General features: G+C 39.3%; 1 protein-coding gene and 1 long non-coding RNA gene across 2 annotated transcripts; one reads left to right on the forward strand and one right to left on the reverse strand.

Moving 5' to 3' along the window:
• Positions 1 to 3310: 3310 nt before the first annotated feature.
• On the forward strand, positions 3311 to 6430 carry LOC131298142 (ethylene-responsive transcription factor ABR1-like). Its single transcript, XM_058323458.1, has 3 exons — positions 3311 to 3394; positions 3498 to 3876; positions 4295 to 6430. The coding sequence occupies exons 1-3, from the start codon at positions 3326 to 3328 to the stop codon at positions 5191 to 5193; spliced, it is 1347 nt and encodes a 448-aa protein (XP_058179441.1). The 5' UTR covers positions 3311 to 3325; the 3' UTR covers positions 5194 to 6430.
• A 3015-nt stretch (positions 6431 to 9445) lies between these two features.
• LOC131298143 (uncharacterized) lies at positions 9446 to 13064 on the reverse strand. Its single transcript, XR_009190460.1, has 4 exons — positions 11642 to 13064; positions 10541 to 11263; positions 9633 to 9753; positions 9446 to 9494 (listed from the first exon to the last, which is right to left on the reverse strand). It is a non-coding gene; the product is annotated as an uncharacterized LOC131298143 (long non-coding RNA).
• Positions 13065 to 13731: the final 667 nt, after the last annotated feature.

Below are 13731 nucleotides of genomic sequence, written 5' to 3' on the forward strand. Positions count from 1 at the left end.
TTTTTTACTTTTTTGCTCCTGGAGTTCACATTTATACTTACGTTTCTTTAAACTAAATATCTATACATTGTGATGGATGTCACCTCCCCAAATTTAACCTACCCATCCTTTTTTTCATTCTCTATAAATCACCATATCCTGTAATAAATTTTTTTTTTTTTACCGTACCCATCTTTACAATTTCAAATGTGAACCTCTATATTCAAGCCCTAAAAAATGGAGGATTGAACCCTATTGCAGTAAGTATGAAGCATCCCAAGTTCCCGACAACCGCTGAGCTTGGGGCTTTCGGTGAGTCGAGGTGATTTGGAAAATTGAAGATGGGTCCAAGCTTGTTTTTTACAAAGCCGAAGCCATGAATAAAAATTGCTTGGGAATTTTTGCTTGTGGCCCTGATTTGTGCTATTTCCCTACAGCTTTTGGGTTGGTGAAACTACGTAATCTTTTTGTTTCTTTATAAGTTGAATCTGTGATTCCTTACATCCACCTCACTCCACGTGTAAACGTGTGAAACGGTTGTGGGAGGGGCTGTAGGAATTAGTTTGAAGTGCGCGCAAGCAGGCCCGGGACGCCCTGCATTACCCAAAAAAAAATCTGATAATTTGATCATTTTCATACATTTGCTTGTAGTGGGTATCGAAACCCAAGTAGTGTTTTTTAACAAATTTATCTGTCTCTATAATTTTATTTCGAGAACTTGATTGTATGTCTTGATGGTGTTTTGCTTGCTTTGACATACATACATATACATGTAGTACATATAGCTCATCCACAAATAAATCCATAAGCATGAGGCCGGGTGTGTTTACACTTTTAAATTTTGTATTCAGGTAGATGCCAAATACCACTTGTTTCTACTAAAAATATGAAAAATACCATTTAGACAACAAAGTTAGTTAAGGGAAATGAGTTGTTTTGAATAGTGGGTCTTTTTGGACTAAAATACCAAAATTATCGTTTAGACACTAGTGTGAACTCACTCTAAATGAGGATATTCACTCTTTTTTATACACTCTTAGGCATGTACTTCCTCCGTCCGTTTTTAAGTGTTCCCTACGATAGTATATACAATTTTTGGATCAAAATGTAAAGCACTTTTGCGCAAAAGAAAAAATTCAGTTTCTTTCCACCAAACTAAATATCTCAATTCCTTAAATTGGTGCAAAAAATTTGTAAGAATTATGCACGAAAGTACTTTATTTTTTAATTCTGAAATCGCATGTTTTCTCTTTGGGTAACCTTAAAAATGAACTAAGGGATTATCAATTTGTGTTTTAAAAAAAAAGGTGTAATGAGGGATTATCAATTTGTGTTAAGAAAAAATAAAAAAGTGTAATGGGTTGTAGGTGGATGGGTTCATGATTAACGTTTTTATCTTCAGTGCAATTGCTAAGGGCAATGTTGGTATTAGATGTGGTCAAATTGATGATCTCAGCCATTTCCGTTAAGTACTTTGACAGTCCATTAATGAAGAGGGGATTCTTGCATATTGTCAGAAAAAGCAAGGGAGGTTAATGTCATTTCAGAAACCTCAGGGGAAGTTTCTATAATTGTCAGAAACTTCAGGGGAGGTCACTGAAATTTACCCTTTCAAAATTTCAACCTTCTTTATCATCAACCGCACCACCCACACACTCCTTCTCCACTCATGAGAACTTTAAAAGTCTTCTCTGTGTGTCTTTTTTTTGGCAGTTTCGATTTTTTGAATTTTGACTTCGACTTATCTCAATTTTGAAAGTTATATACCATAGAATTATTCCGCGCATGCCATTTCTCATAATCGGAATAATTACGTTGTGATTGAAGTCAACGGTTGAGACACTTCGGGAACTCAGAAATATCATTGGGTGCACAAATGGAAACAATAGTGGAACACAACTACCGGGGCAATTATATTCGGAATCGTTCAATGTACGAAACTTCACGTGCATCGAACGAACCTAAATGCAGTTCCGTCTGGACTTTGGTCAAACTTCAAACCAGAGTTATGGGCTGTCTGGATCAGTATTGGGCTTTCAATTGGACTCCTAAGAACCTATGCATCCCAATTTTCCCACTAGACTGTCACCTAGATTAATAGGCCCAAGCTCATGATGTCGGCCATTCTCGGTCTCCCGCTCCCAACACCGACTCACCGAAAAAGCTGGAAAGCGGCCACCGCCCCAAGTTTGGGTTGAGTTCACACCCAACTCCACAAGTGGTTGACTCGCAAACCCAAATCTATTAAGTACCCTCTTCACATCAACCGCATTTTTATAATTCAGGTGTTTAGCCGGTTAGGTTATCCACGCCTTGACCGTTACATATATTTAGCGGACACAAAAATTTGTTAGAGACTAAATATGGAAAATGTTTCCATTAAATACTAGCATTGTCTTGTACCGACTCAAGTTGAGGTGAGTTCACACCCAAAACCCCTAGCGTTTGACTCGCAAAACCAAAAACTAGTGCCCTCTTACATCAACATCTAAATACCAGTAAAGGACACTGTAATCAATGGGCAAGTGTTTGACACAAAACCAAAAACTAGTACCCTCATACATCAATATCTAACGAATGGGTTTTAGAGCCCGTTCCAGAACACCTTCTTAAAAAATAAGTACTTATTTCACATTTTTTAACTCAAAAATAATGTAAATAAAAAATAATTTTTTAATTTTTTTGCACCGTATTATAGATTTCATCAAGATCTTTCAAACAAGATCCATATTGCATATTTTTAAATTTCATTAAACCCATTATTTTTGAGCTTGAAATTGTCTTCTTAAAAAATAAGTACTTAAAACTCGTTACGGAATGGAGCCTAATAGCTCAGTTGAGATTTCCTGGTCCTCCCCATATGAAGGCTAGGGATTGAGATTCATCATGAGCGTTTAAGATTCAGGATAATAGATAGTCTCTGAAACCCACTGTGGACTAACCCTACTAACTCTCCGCTAACTCCCACTGATGTACACAATATTGACACAAAAAAAAAATCAAGTACTAAATAAACGTGCAAAATTAAAATAAAAGATACTTTCCTGACAACACATAGTGTGTCACACATTGTCTCAACAATTAATCTAATCCAAATGAGGCAATATGCCTTTACTATGAAGCATGAGAAAAATATGGGACACCTGAAATTAAATTAATTTGTTCATCGGTTAGAGTTACAAAATGAAATAGACACATTGCAACAGGGAGCACAAAATAATTTTACTCGAATTTATCCCGGCGAGATTCATTTTATAGGTATATTAAATTCTGTGTTCGTTAAATTATCTTTCTTTAATCAAAGCAACTTGCTTCATTGTGAAGGAGGTGGACCGACACCTTTCCTATGGCGGCGCTTAGTTTACAATTCTACCGCCCAACTTGCTTATATAACGACGGGTCTCCTTTGAAAGCAGTAAATTAGTTGAGTCCATTGAATCTTTCAATATTGTTTTCCACGTTAAGTTTATAAATCTATATTATCCTGTAGTTGTTTGAAATACATGTGTGTTTTCAAGGTGGCAAATTCAAGGCACTACGGCATGTGTGCGAGGGTGAGAGGTGAGGAGGGAGGGAGAGAGGTGGTGCATGAAGGAGCTGGAACAGCGGCAGAGATGCGGCCGGTGTTTTCCGGGCACAGTAGAGAGGTAGAGACATCAGTGATGGTGTCCGCACTTACACGCGTGGTGTCTGGAGAGGTGACTCAAGATTTGGTTAGTCAGTCGGTTGTTAGTGGCGGCGGTGGAAGTAGTTCATCATCTGCTTCTATGAGGGGTGTTGGAGAGAAGAGAGGACGCGAAGAGGAGGATAATGGAAGCTTCTCTGAAAGACTATTTGCAAGAGCTTCTACAGCACAAGGAGACTTTCCAGTTGGTGGTTCATCATCCAGTTTGAAAGGTGAGTTTTCAGGATCTCTCTACTGTCTCTCTCAAATTCTAGCTAGCTTTGTTCGAATTTCATTATTGTCTTTTGAATGAGAGTTGTGCTGAAGTAATCCTCGTAGACTCAGCTATATATTCACTATGACGATAGGATACTATAGCTCTTAACTATCAATGCATTAGATATATATAATATATTCACGTACATGACGATACTAACCATTATGCACATATTTACCCAAAAAAAAACCTTTATGCACATTGTTTTTCTAGTTCACTGTGAATTATCCACCTTAATAACTATCAATACATTTGAATATATGATTGTATCGTATGATACAAATGTTGTAAATTAGTGCTTATCTAGTGACTTGGATTATCAATTATGTATGTTAAACCTCCTGTTGGGTTCTCTCTGTTTTCTACTATCTCAGAAGGCTCAAGTAGCAGGCCAAGCATGACTGCAGGAGCACAAACTGCTTACACATACACTTCCACACAACAAAACACTGAATCCCATGGAGAAGAGCCAAACAGAAAATACAGAGGAGTGAGAAAGAGGCCTTGGGGAAAATGGGCAGCTGAAATCAGAAACCCCTTTAAGGCAGCTAGGGTTTGGTTAGGCACTTTTGACACTGCCGAGGCTGCCGCTCGAGCATACGACCAAGCAGCTCTCAATTTCAGAGGCAATAAGGCCAAGCTCAACTTCCCTGAAAATGTCAGTCTCCGGCCATCTCCGGCGGAATTTCCGGTGACCCAGTTGGCCACTTCTGATCCTTCAAGTACACTTTTCGCCGTTTCAACATCAAGTGAGCCAATTATTCAGAATAATGAGAGTTACAGAGAAGCAGCTCTCTGTTTCAGAGGCAATACGGCCAAGCTAAACTCCCCTGAAAGTGCGAGTCTCCGGCCATCTCCGGCTGGTTTCTCAGCAACCCAGTTAGCTATTTCTGATCCTTCAAAAACCATTTTCTCCGATTTGACATCATGTGAACCAATTGACCCTTCTCAGCCTCCTCACCATTTGCAGAGCTACTTGGATTACATAGATTGCATGAATTCAATGGAGTTTCAAAGAGAGCGGACGAATTTTTGTGATGAAACACTACAGCCATCTTCAATGGCTGCTCGATTTCAATCATCTTCTCCATCTTCTTCCTCTCTTGGGTACTCTGTCTCGTCATCATCTTCTTCACCACCACCACCTTCTTTTCCTCTGTTTTTTCCAGCCCCACCCGCAGTTCAACACCCACAAGACGCCGGTCAGAGCAGTGATGCAGATTTTCCGGTGACAACGTGGTCAAATTTCGGTCATCCTCCTCCTCCATATTGATTTTTGATACGTAGGTTTTCGGTTTTCTTATTTTGCAGCTATTTTGAAGTTAATTAGTATTACTGGAGTATTATTTTTGAGAATAAATTCTTTACACTGCCGGTGTAAACATTTGTTTCTTTTAAATTAATTGCATTGCGTTACATCGCCATGTTTAATTAATTGAGAAAGAATTTATTCTCATTATTTTTACTTCTTAACGATTGCTGCGATAGACTTCTACTCCATAAAGACTAGGATGAATTTTGCATGTTACTTTTGAACCAAAGGGCAGCAGAACATGTTTATGTACTTTTAAAAAAAAAATACTAAAAGAAGTGGTATTAGCTTGGATGTCAAGTGTTGGATCCACCGTCAAATGCGGTTTAAGTAGCTGGTATCTGTAATTGCTTTAGAAGTTCTGGAAACCTTGCGAAAGTTTCTACACTTATACACATGCACAAAATGAGAATATAAATAAAAAGGGAGAAATGGTATTTATTACTACTTTACAATCCATCTCTTTCACTTTCTTTTTTCACCTTTCACGAGGAGAGCGAATAAGTAAAAGTGGAGGCTGAATGTACCGTACCCTGCTATGGATATGCATCTCTCTCAAAAAGATGCATGTATAACCGGACATAATAACATCAGATGTGTAACCTAAATAAGACGGGTGACCAAAAGAGTAAATAAGAGAGGGAACCAAAGGAGCCTTCAAGGAGATGCTGGATAATCGCAATGGAAGTGGCCTTTGGACAATAAGGGAGCTCATCTCCAAACTTGGCAAAAAAAGGTGAGAAATTGGAAACTTATATGAAACACATGGAATCCAAAAGCTGATGAGGAAATTTTTACAAATTGCCACTCCCATGTTCTGTTCGGCAGATAACATAGTAAACACATACACAAAACTCAAGCTAAGCTGGCAAAAAACCATTGCCAAAGCTCAATCTGGAGGCATATAACAAAAGTTAAACATGGATACCAAGAGGATAAAATTAAGCAACTTCCATACCCAACCATTCCGCTGTTCTTACAAAGTGCGCAGGTAATCACAAAGCGTTTATGACATTGAAAGAGTAATCTTTGTGAATAAGTCCCAACAGCACTACCACCTAATAAAGGAACTGACTCACTCTCCATCAGCTCCATCACCACCATTTGACTGCCCGGATTCCGAACAGTTTTTACACCTTTCAAGACGAGCTACCATCAACTCATGCCTTAGGGTATGTACCTCTGTCCGAAACTCAGCCCTCAACTCCTCTAAGTCGGTACGAAGGGATGCAACCTCAGCTTGCATGAATGCCACAAGCTCCCGAATGGTCAGTTGTGGTGCAGGCTCTCTAATCCTAGCCCTTAAGCGCATGGATTTAGTCGCAGCCCGTCTTCTAGCTGAGTGAGCCTCACTCGAAATTCGTATCCGTTTGTTCACGGTAGGAGGCGGCATTTTCTTTTTGTCCGCGGGACCTACAATATGCATGTTAAAATGAAGTTTGATATCAATAAATCAAGTTGATTTAATTAACATGATAAGAAACGCAATCCAACCACACTAATGAAGTCAAATTAGTCATTCTAAGATAAGAATGGCAAAATCAATAGGACTTACTCCGGTACTCCCTAAAAGAAATAAAACCTAAAGGTATACAATTAACAAGAAAAGAAACACAAAGTTAGATATACACTACCTGTTTGATATAAATTACCTGTTAAGAGATTTCTCATTGGTTAAAGGCTTAGAGTGCCAACCAAATACTAGTTTCCTTCTGTTTCCCTATTCTTAATAGAGGAATTTGCAGGTTGACGCGCCTGGGAACATGATTCACTTGTATGCTCCCACAGTCCCACACAGAGAGTTTTAAAAAGAACACGATCCAATTGACTTCGTTGAGTCTACTACTTTGTCCGAATAGTCTCTCCCATGATTTGGGACAATGGGGAGAGTCGGAGACGCTTAGAGTAACATTTTATCAGAGTTATTTCAATGACGAATGAGAAATGCAGAATTAAACAGAAGGAAAAAAGCAGAATGCCTTCCTTTTCCCAGCACAAACTCATCCTTTTGCTGCAACATGTTAGATAACGGAAGGGATTCCAAACAAATTTATAAGATGCTTTGCTCCAATCGCTATCACTGTTGCACACGTGATATCTAAAGTTTTGAGAAGAATTAAAATAACAGAGCTGAGAAATCTAGACAGCTACCCATCTAGGCAATCTCGTCTCAGATATGAAAAATAACGACCACCATACACTAGAAGTATGGTGTGGGTAAAGATTGGTGCTTGTCTGTTTATTGATACACAGGACGAGAGAGGCTTGCATAAATTGTTGATGGTGGGTGGTGAGGGTAGCAAAGGGCATAATACATCAAGTGATCTACATGTGAAGATGAGTTGAATAAGTTGAAGAGGGAAGTATCAAATGATCACAAGGAAACATTTCAAAAAAATGGGGATGCACTACTGCTTCAAAACCTTCGTTTATAGTTTTCATTGTTCATAATTTAATGAAGTTAATCTACATACAAGAAGAGGGCGTAATTTACAGACCCCAATCTGCACAAGGACCTTGTATTTAAGCAGTAAGAATTAGAATTAAGAAATCGTTGATTACCAACCTAGAATAATTCTATTTACACTTCATAAGAAAGCAATTACGCAGATTCTGCTAGGTGATATTGCTTTTCTGAAAACTGTAGACATGTGAAAATAACCCCCAATTTGCAAGTGAAAAAATCAACCCAAATTCACATTAGTTGTCAAACCTTTGGATACCAGCAAAGGTAAGATTTTTCCCCTTTCAAATACTGTTGGGTTCTTTCCAATTGAGTTTCCCCCCTCAAAATGTTGCTTTTGGTCTTATTCAAAGGTTAATCAAAATTCCATTTGGACAGTCATGTGATTGAACCAAAAGACAGGTGTGATGAAGCCCAATCGCCCCAATCAACAGATCGTCAACCGAGAAATGCAAAAATGATTTCTTCATACGCTGACTAAAACGCTATTCGTAACCTATCACGAGAACAAACACAAACAACTTTTTTGTATGCCAAAGAGAAATTACAACAAAACGCAAAACCCTAAAAGAAATTAAATACAATACAAACCAGGCTTAGGGGTTCGGTTGAATAAGGTGGGGAGAGTTTCTCAGCGGGTTATTGCGGAGGGAGCGAAAGCGGAGATCGCAGAGAGAGAGAGAGAGAGAGAGAGAGAGAACCTGGAGCAGAGACGGCGATGGAGACGGAGCAGAGACGGCGTCGGAGCGGGAGGCGTTGGGGTTGAGGTGATATGGAGACGGCGCCTGAAAAAGATAGGGTGAGAGAATGACGGAGACGAGAGGGAGAGGGAGAGAGAAAGAGAGAGGAACGAAATGAGGAAAATTAGGGGAAATATATTTGGTGCTCAGGAGCAGTGAATAACTTCTCGAAAAGAAGAGGGAGTAGAGGGGAAAGTGTAACCAAAACGCATCGTTTGGTGAAACTAGCTACATATACAACCAATAATTGGAACCATACAATTACAACCAATAGTTGGACCAGAAGGAGAAGGAGAAGAAGAAGGTGGGTAATACACAAAATTGAAAACCATTCTAAAATGAGACAAACAAGTACCAGGTTTTCAAGAACAAAAGAAAAGGAAAAAAAAAACGAAAAGTTTTGTTTCCCGTGTTTGAATGGCCAAAAATCTTTTACTGAGGGTGAGAATAAGTGAGAGTAAGAACCCTTAAAAAGCCATTTTTGTTTCCTACCATTTTTAGTGAGAAGAGAATAGGTGAAGTACAGCCGAGTTTTCCTAACACTGAACTTATTTCCCTCTTTGTATTATGTGAAGGAAAATAAGCGCCTTTAAGCCCATGGGAAAACTCGACCTTAAATCTTTTATTTTGCTAAATAAGATAGTGAAAAAATATATGCTCTTTTCCTTTTCCTTTTCTTTTTTCTCATTAGTTGCGAGTCCACAGTCCACACTCCTCTCCCTTTTTGTCTACTTTCTATTTCTGAGCTTGAATTGGAACTCAATTGTTTTGTGTAGAATAAATGTCCGCATGGTGTCTTTTATTCTCATCCTTACAATCCCCACCTTCCCTCTGGAGTTTTTTTGTGACAGCGCAATATTATGTTGTGTTCATCTGGGAGTCCATAAAAGAGCTCCCAAAGCACTAGAAACCAACATATGCAACCATTACACTTTCACCAACCGGGTATCGACCATAACCTTGTGACTAAATTCATTTAGGTGTTAGACTATAGGTCTTTTATTCTCATTCTTCCTGCCAAGTCCACTAGCTTAAACCACCATCGGAACTGGACGAGTCTGTCCCAAAAGTTCAATGAGAATTTAGTAACCATAATTAGTGTTACCCAGGCCAAGAAGCAGTATATAAGTGAACGAGAGACTGAGAGTCGTAACCAGTAAAAGAAAGGGAAATGTCCAATATCAAAAATATGATACCTCAGTCCACAAACCAATGACCAAGTTTCTTGCTAACTTTTAACACTTCATTCTGAGAAGTAGATCAATCTGTCTAGCCATTGCCCAACCCTTGTATTTCCATTTTCCTGTGAAGAATTGACTGCGAAAATACCAATGAAATTTTTAGTACCTGTTTGACAAATTTATTTCAAAACCAGTATACCTTCAAGAGTTTACATATCACATGTGCTTATCAAATCCTAAATCATCAGTCTTGGAATGTTAAAGCACTCGTTCTAGAACATGAAAAATGTTGGAAATCAAATAGAACATGAAAATCATATAAAATCTGTTTTGCATAGCGCTCTATAACTGTGAGAACCATCAAGCTGCTCCTAGAATGATCACACAATCACCCTAATCAATCGTGGCTTACAGTCATTACTTATGCGACTCTCTGTCGAACACCTAGTAAGTCAGTCAAAATATCACTGCTAAACCCTGATACAAACTTTCTCGAGAAAACTATTTGGCAATCATACTTCTTAAGTTTCATAGTCAACTTGATGATCTTGTATGATTTATGTATGACAGAGTTTGTCCGATTTCTTAAAAAAAATAGAAAAAACTCTCAGATTTGATTGTTTTTTGTCCTCGACTCCTCATCAATTGTCATCCAATCCAGCCAAGAATGCGGTGAATTGCTAAATACGGATCAGATGTAGATATAGAAATATATAGTTTCACATTGGTTGGGTATGGAAAGTGTCAAATATGATGTTGGAACATCTCTAACTAGCTCAAGTTTGTAAGTTAAATGCAAAGCTTTCAATCACAACAGGAACATAAGCGCCGTAGACCTGTTAATTCTCATGTCATGACAGTTAATATCAATATCATGACAAATTAAACGAAAAATCCACTAGTAGTTGTGCACGATCCCTTACCACTGAGGACAAGACCAAATCCTGTTTATGCCGGAAGTCCTCAAAGCGCAGCAGAACATATAGCCACCTGAAAACAAGTAAAATGCAGGTCAATCGCAATAAAACCTTCTTCCAATCTGTCACAAGCAACAAAATCTATTTTGCGAGCTAAAATTTACTACAGTTTGTTTGTGCCAATGGTAAAGGGATGACACAATCTCAACAAAATCTTCTTACAATCTGTCAAAAGCAAGAAATTTATTTTGCAAGCTACAATTTACTACTATGCGTATGAGCCAATAGAAAAGGTGTGAAGAGTGCACGAGGGTATTGGCGATTGGTGCCATCAGAGTTTTCAAACTTTCAAGGCAACCTTGTGAACCGCAGTTTCCTTGTGGATTTGGTGGCAACTCTTCTCCACAAGGTCAAGCAACTTCTTGAAGTTCATGCCCAGGAGTCCAAACGGTGGTTGCTGTCCTCTGCCGTCAGGAGACAAATCATCCCCATTGCCTGGTCAATCTATGTTCGAGTCGCGTAATCTAGTGAGCTTGAACTTCTGTCACTTAACATCCTATTAGAACTTGTTAATCAGTGCTGCCTTCAACAACTCATCCACAAATTTCAAAGTCGAGATTCATCTTCAAATACGTCGCTCCTAGACTTTCATCTCCTCAGTTGCTTTGTTGTGCAGCAACGTACTCCTAATGAGTTTGCCATCAATATACAGGCTATACAGTATGTAAACTGTAAAGGAGGGAAAGTGTCACAGTAAGAAGCATTTATTTGCATAGAAACTAAAAGAAAGAAAGACAAAGGGAAGGAACGACTTGGTGCATTTTTGTTTTAATTGAAAGGCATCTGTAAGAATTAATATGTATACAAGAATCCTTTAACTGAGTATGAGATTTCTTCTAGAAAGTTTAGATTTGTTTCAGTCTTAATATAGTAGAGGCGTAAAATGAACCAGAGATATCCCTAGTAAAGCTGGTTAGACAATTTTATTTGAAGCTTTATTGAAAGGCCTTTTGAAAAACTTCAACTTCTCCACGTTGCTCGTTCCAAAATTTGATGTTTCACTTGCTATAGTTCACAAGAAAAACAAGTTGGCAACGGGAAGAGTACCTTTTGGGGAAAGGGTAGTGACTAATTTGGGCAGGCCTCTAAGGGCCAAAGTTGCATCAATTATTGACCATGGCATTTGGTGTTGACCGAGATTGAGAAACCAAGCCGTCCAAGCTATAATTGCTCAAACTCTGCCAAGCCTGATGCCTATGCCTGAAAGGGATGATTCTGTAGTTTGGTTGCCTCAACCTCATCCCAGAGGTAATTTCACAGCCCAATCTGCTTGGCATGCCGTCAGGAAAAGGTATCTCATTCAGGCCTGGCACAATTTGGGGAGGAAATAATGTGCCTAGATGGTTTTTTGTCCTCTGGTTCGCTGTTCATCACAGATTATATACCAAAGACAGGTTGAGAAGCTGCGGTATAGAGTTAGATCGCAATTGTTGTTCCAGCAGAATTGGGGGAGAACCATACCAACATCTTTTTTTTAATGTCGCTTCTCGTTAGCTGCGTGGCAGGACTTGATGGTCAGGAATATGGTGTGGGGAATGCCTAGTACAAGAGGGGATGCTCTAGAGTGGTTTATTATTCATGTGAAAGGTAAAGGCCTTAGGAGAATTAGTCTCAAGTGTACCTTGGCAGCTGCACTGTATGGCTAGTGAAGGGAGAGGAATGGTCAAATTTTCCAAGTGAAAGCTGCTGAGCATGATAAGGAGTTCATCAGAATTGCCACTGAAATCAGGGAATTTCTCAGCTCTGGGAGAAATTTGAATCACTCCTTGAAGAATAAGGCCCTCTGTGGTAGTTGGGGCTTGGCTGAAAGGATTCTGAAACATGTGTATTTAGGGTGTTTGACAGTTTCTTTTGCCAGACTAATTGCTGCTTTTTCTGTTGCTTTGTTGTATGGGGTTTTATCCCTGGACTTTGTTTGTTTGGTTGAGCTTAATAACACCTTGCACTTAACAAAAAAATAAAATAAATGTTGACATCATCACCTCGTTAGCTTTGACCAATCCTCTACTCTCCATTAGCTTTCTCACTTGTATAGCATCATCCCATCTTCCTGCCATGGTGTATATATTGGCCAAAGTCACGTAATGTCCAATATATTCAGGTTCAAGATGGAGGAAATGTTCTGAACCTAGCAAAGTAATATTTATGTCTTGTTGAGCTTAAGAGAAGCAGAAAGAACAAAAACCAAGATAGACTTATCAGGCTCTAGGGGCATTTTCCTTACAAAACCAACAGCATCCTCAAGTCGACTGGCACATGCTTGTAAATCAACAACATAAGAAAAAGTTACATTTCAGGGTTAAAGCCAAAGTCAGTCTTCATTCTGTGGAAGACTTCAAGCCCCTTATCCACTAGACATGAATGACTACAAGCCGATAGCACTAAGTAAAAGTAACAGAGTTTGGGTAAATGCCAGATTTATTCATCTCTACCAGAAGGTAACCAAACCCATGGAATCCGTACCCTCCTATCATTGTGTAGTGGGCCGAAATATCCGAAGGGGTCACAAGATCCAGAAAGGGGGAGTGAGGGTCCACACGCTGTTTGATCTGTCATCTAAGCTACCTCAGTTCACCTGTAAATAAGTTTGGGCTTCGGCCAAACTTGCCAATATTTATCCGAAGGATAGACGGAACCACGAGTACTTCACCGAACGATTATAAGATGTATCGGAACGTACGACATATGAGTTCGCTCGGGGTCTCATCAAGCGCACAGATACGAACTTCCGTTTGTTCGGCTAGGGTTTTCTTCGGTCGGGATATCCTACGCTCGGATAATTCGTATGGCGGAAGTGGGTCCCGCCGAGCTTAGATGATTGTGGAACCTTCCATAAATATTTACTGATAAGTAAGCTGTCTTCTCTGACATTCGAGGTGACATCTCTAAACGATGTGACCTTTCTGACATCAACTCATGTGGCTCTGAAAGACTAGGGAAGTGGTGTTCATTAAATGGCCCTGCTAGAAGGCGCCAACCGAGCAGAACGTGACACGTGGAAAGTATGACCAACTTGCTCAGCACTCCATCTCTTTGCCTATAAATAGAGAAGCATTACCACTGAGAGGGGGGATCCCTAATCTGGGCTTGAACAGCACTTCTCTCTTTCAACATATTGTTCTTACTAAACTTCTCCC

The sequence above is a fragment of the Rhododendron vialii genome, chromosome 8a (assembly GCF_030253575.1).
Source record: "Rhododendron vialii isolate Sample 1 chromosome 8a, ASM3025357v1".
NCBI classification, from domain to species: domain Eukaryota; kingdom Viridiplantae; phylum Streptophyta; class Magnoliopsida; order Ericales; family Ericaceae; genus Rhododendron; species Rhododendron vialii.

Bases quoted from the DNA above. Each gene is read 5' to 3' on its own strand.
- LOC131298142 (XM_058323458.1), top strand. From the start codon at position 3,326: ATGGCGGCGCTTAGTTTACAATTCTACCGCCCAACTTGCTTATATAAC. The intron at 3,395-3,497 runs GTAAATTAGTTG...TGTGTTTTCAAG, and splicing joins ACGGGTCTCCTTTGAAAGCA to GTGGCAAATTCAAGGCACTA. The intron at 3,877-4,294 runs GTGAGTTTTCAG...CTACTATCTCAG, and splicing joins TTCATCATCCAGTTTGAAAG to AAGGCTCAAGTAGCAGGCCA.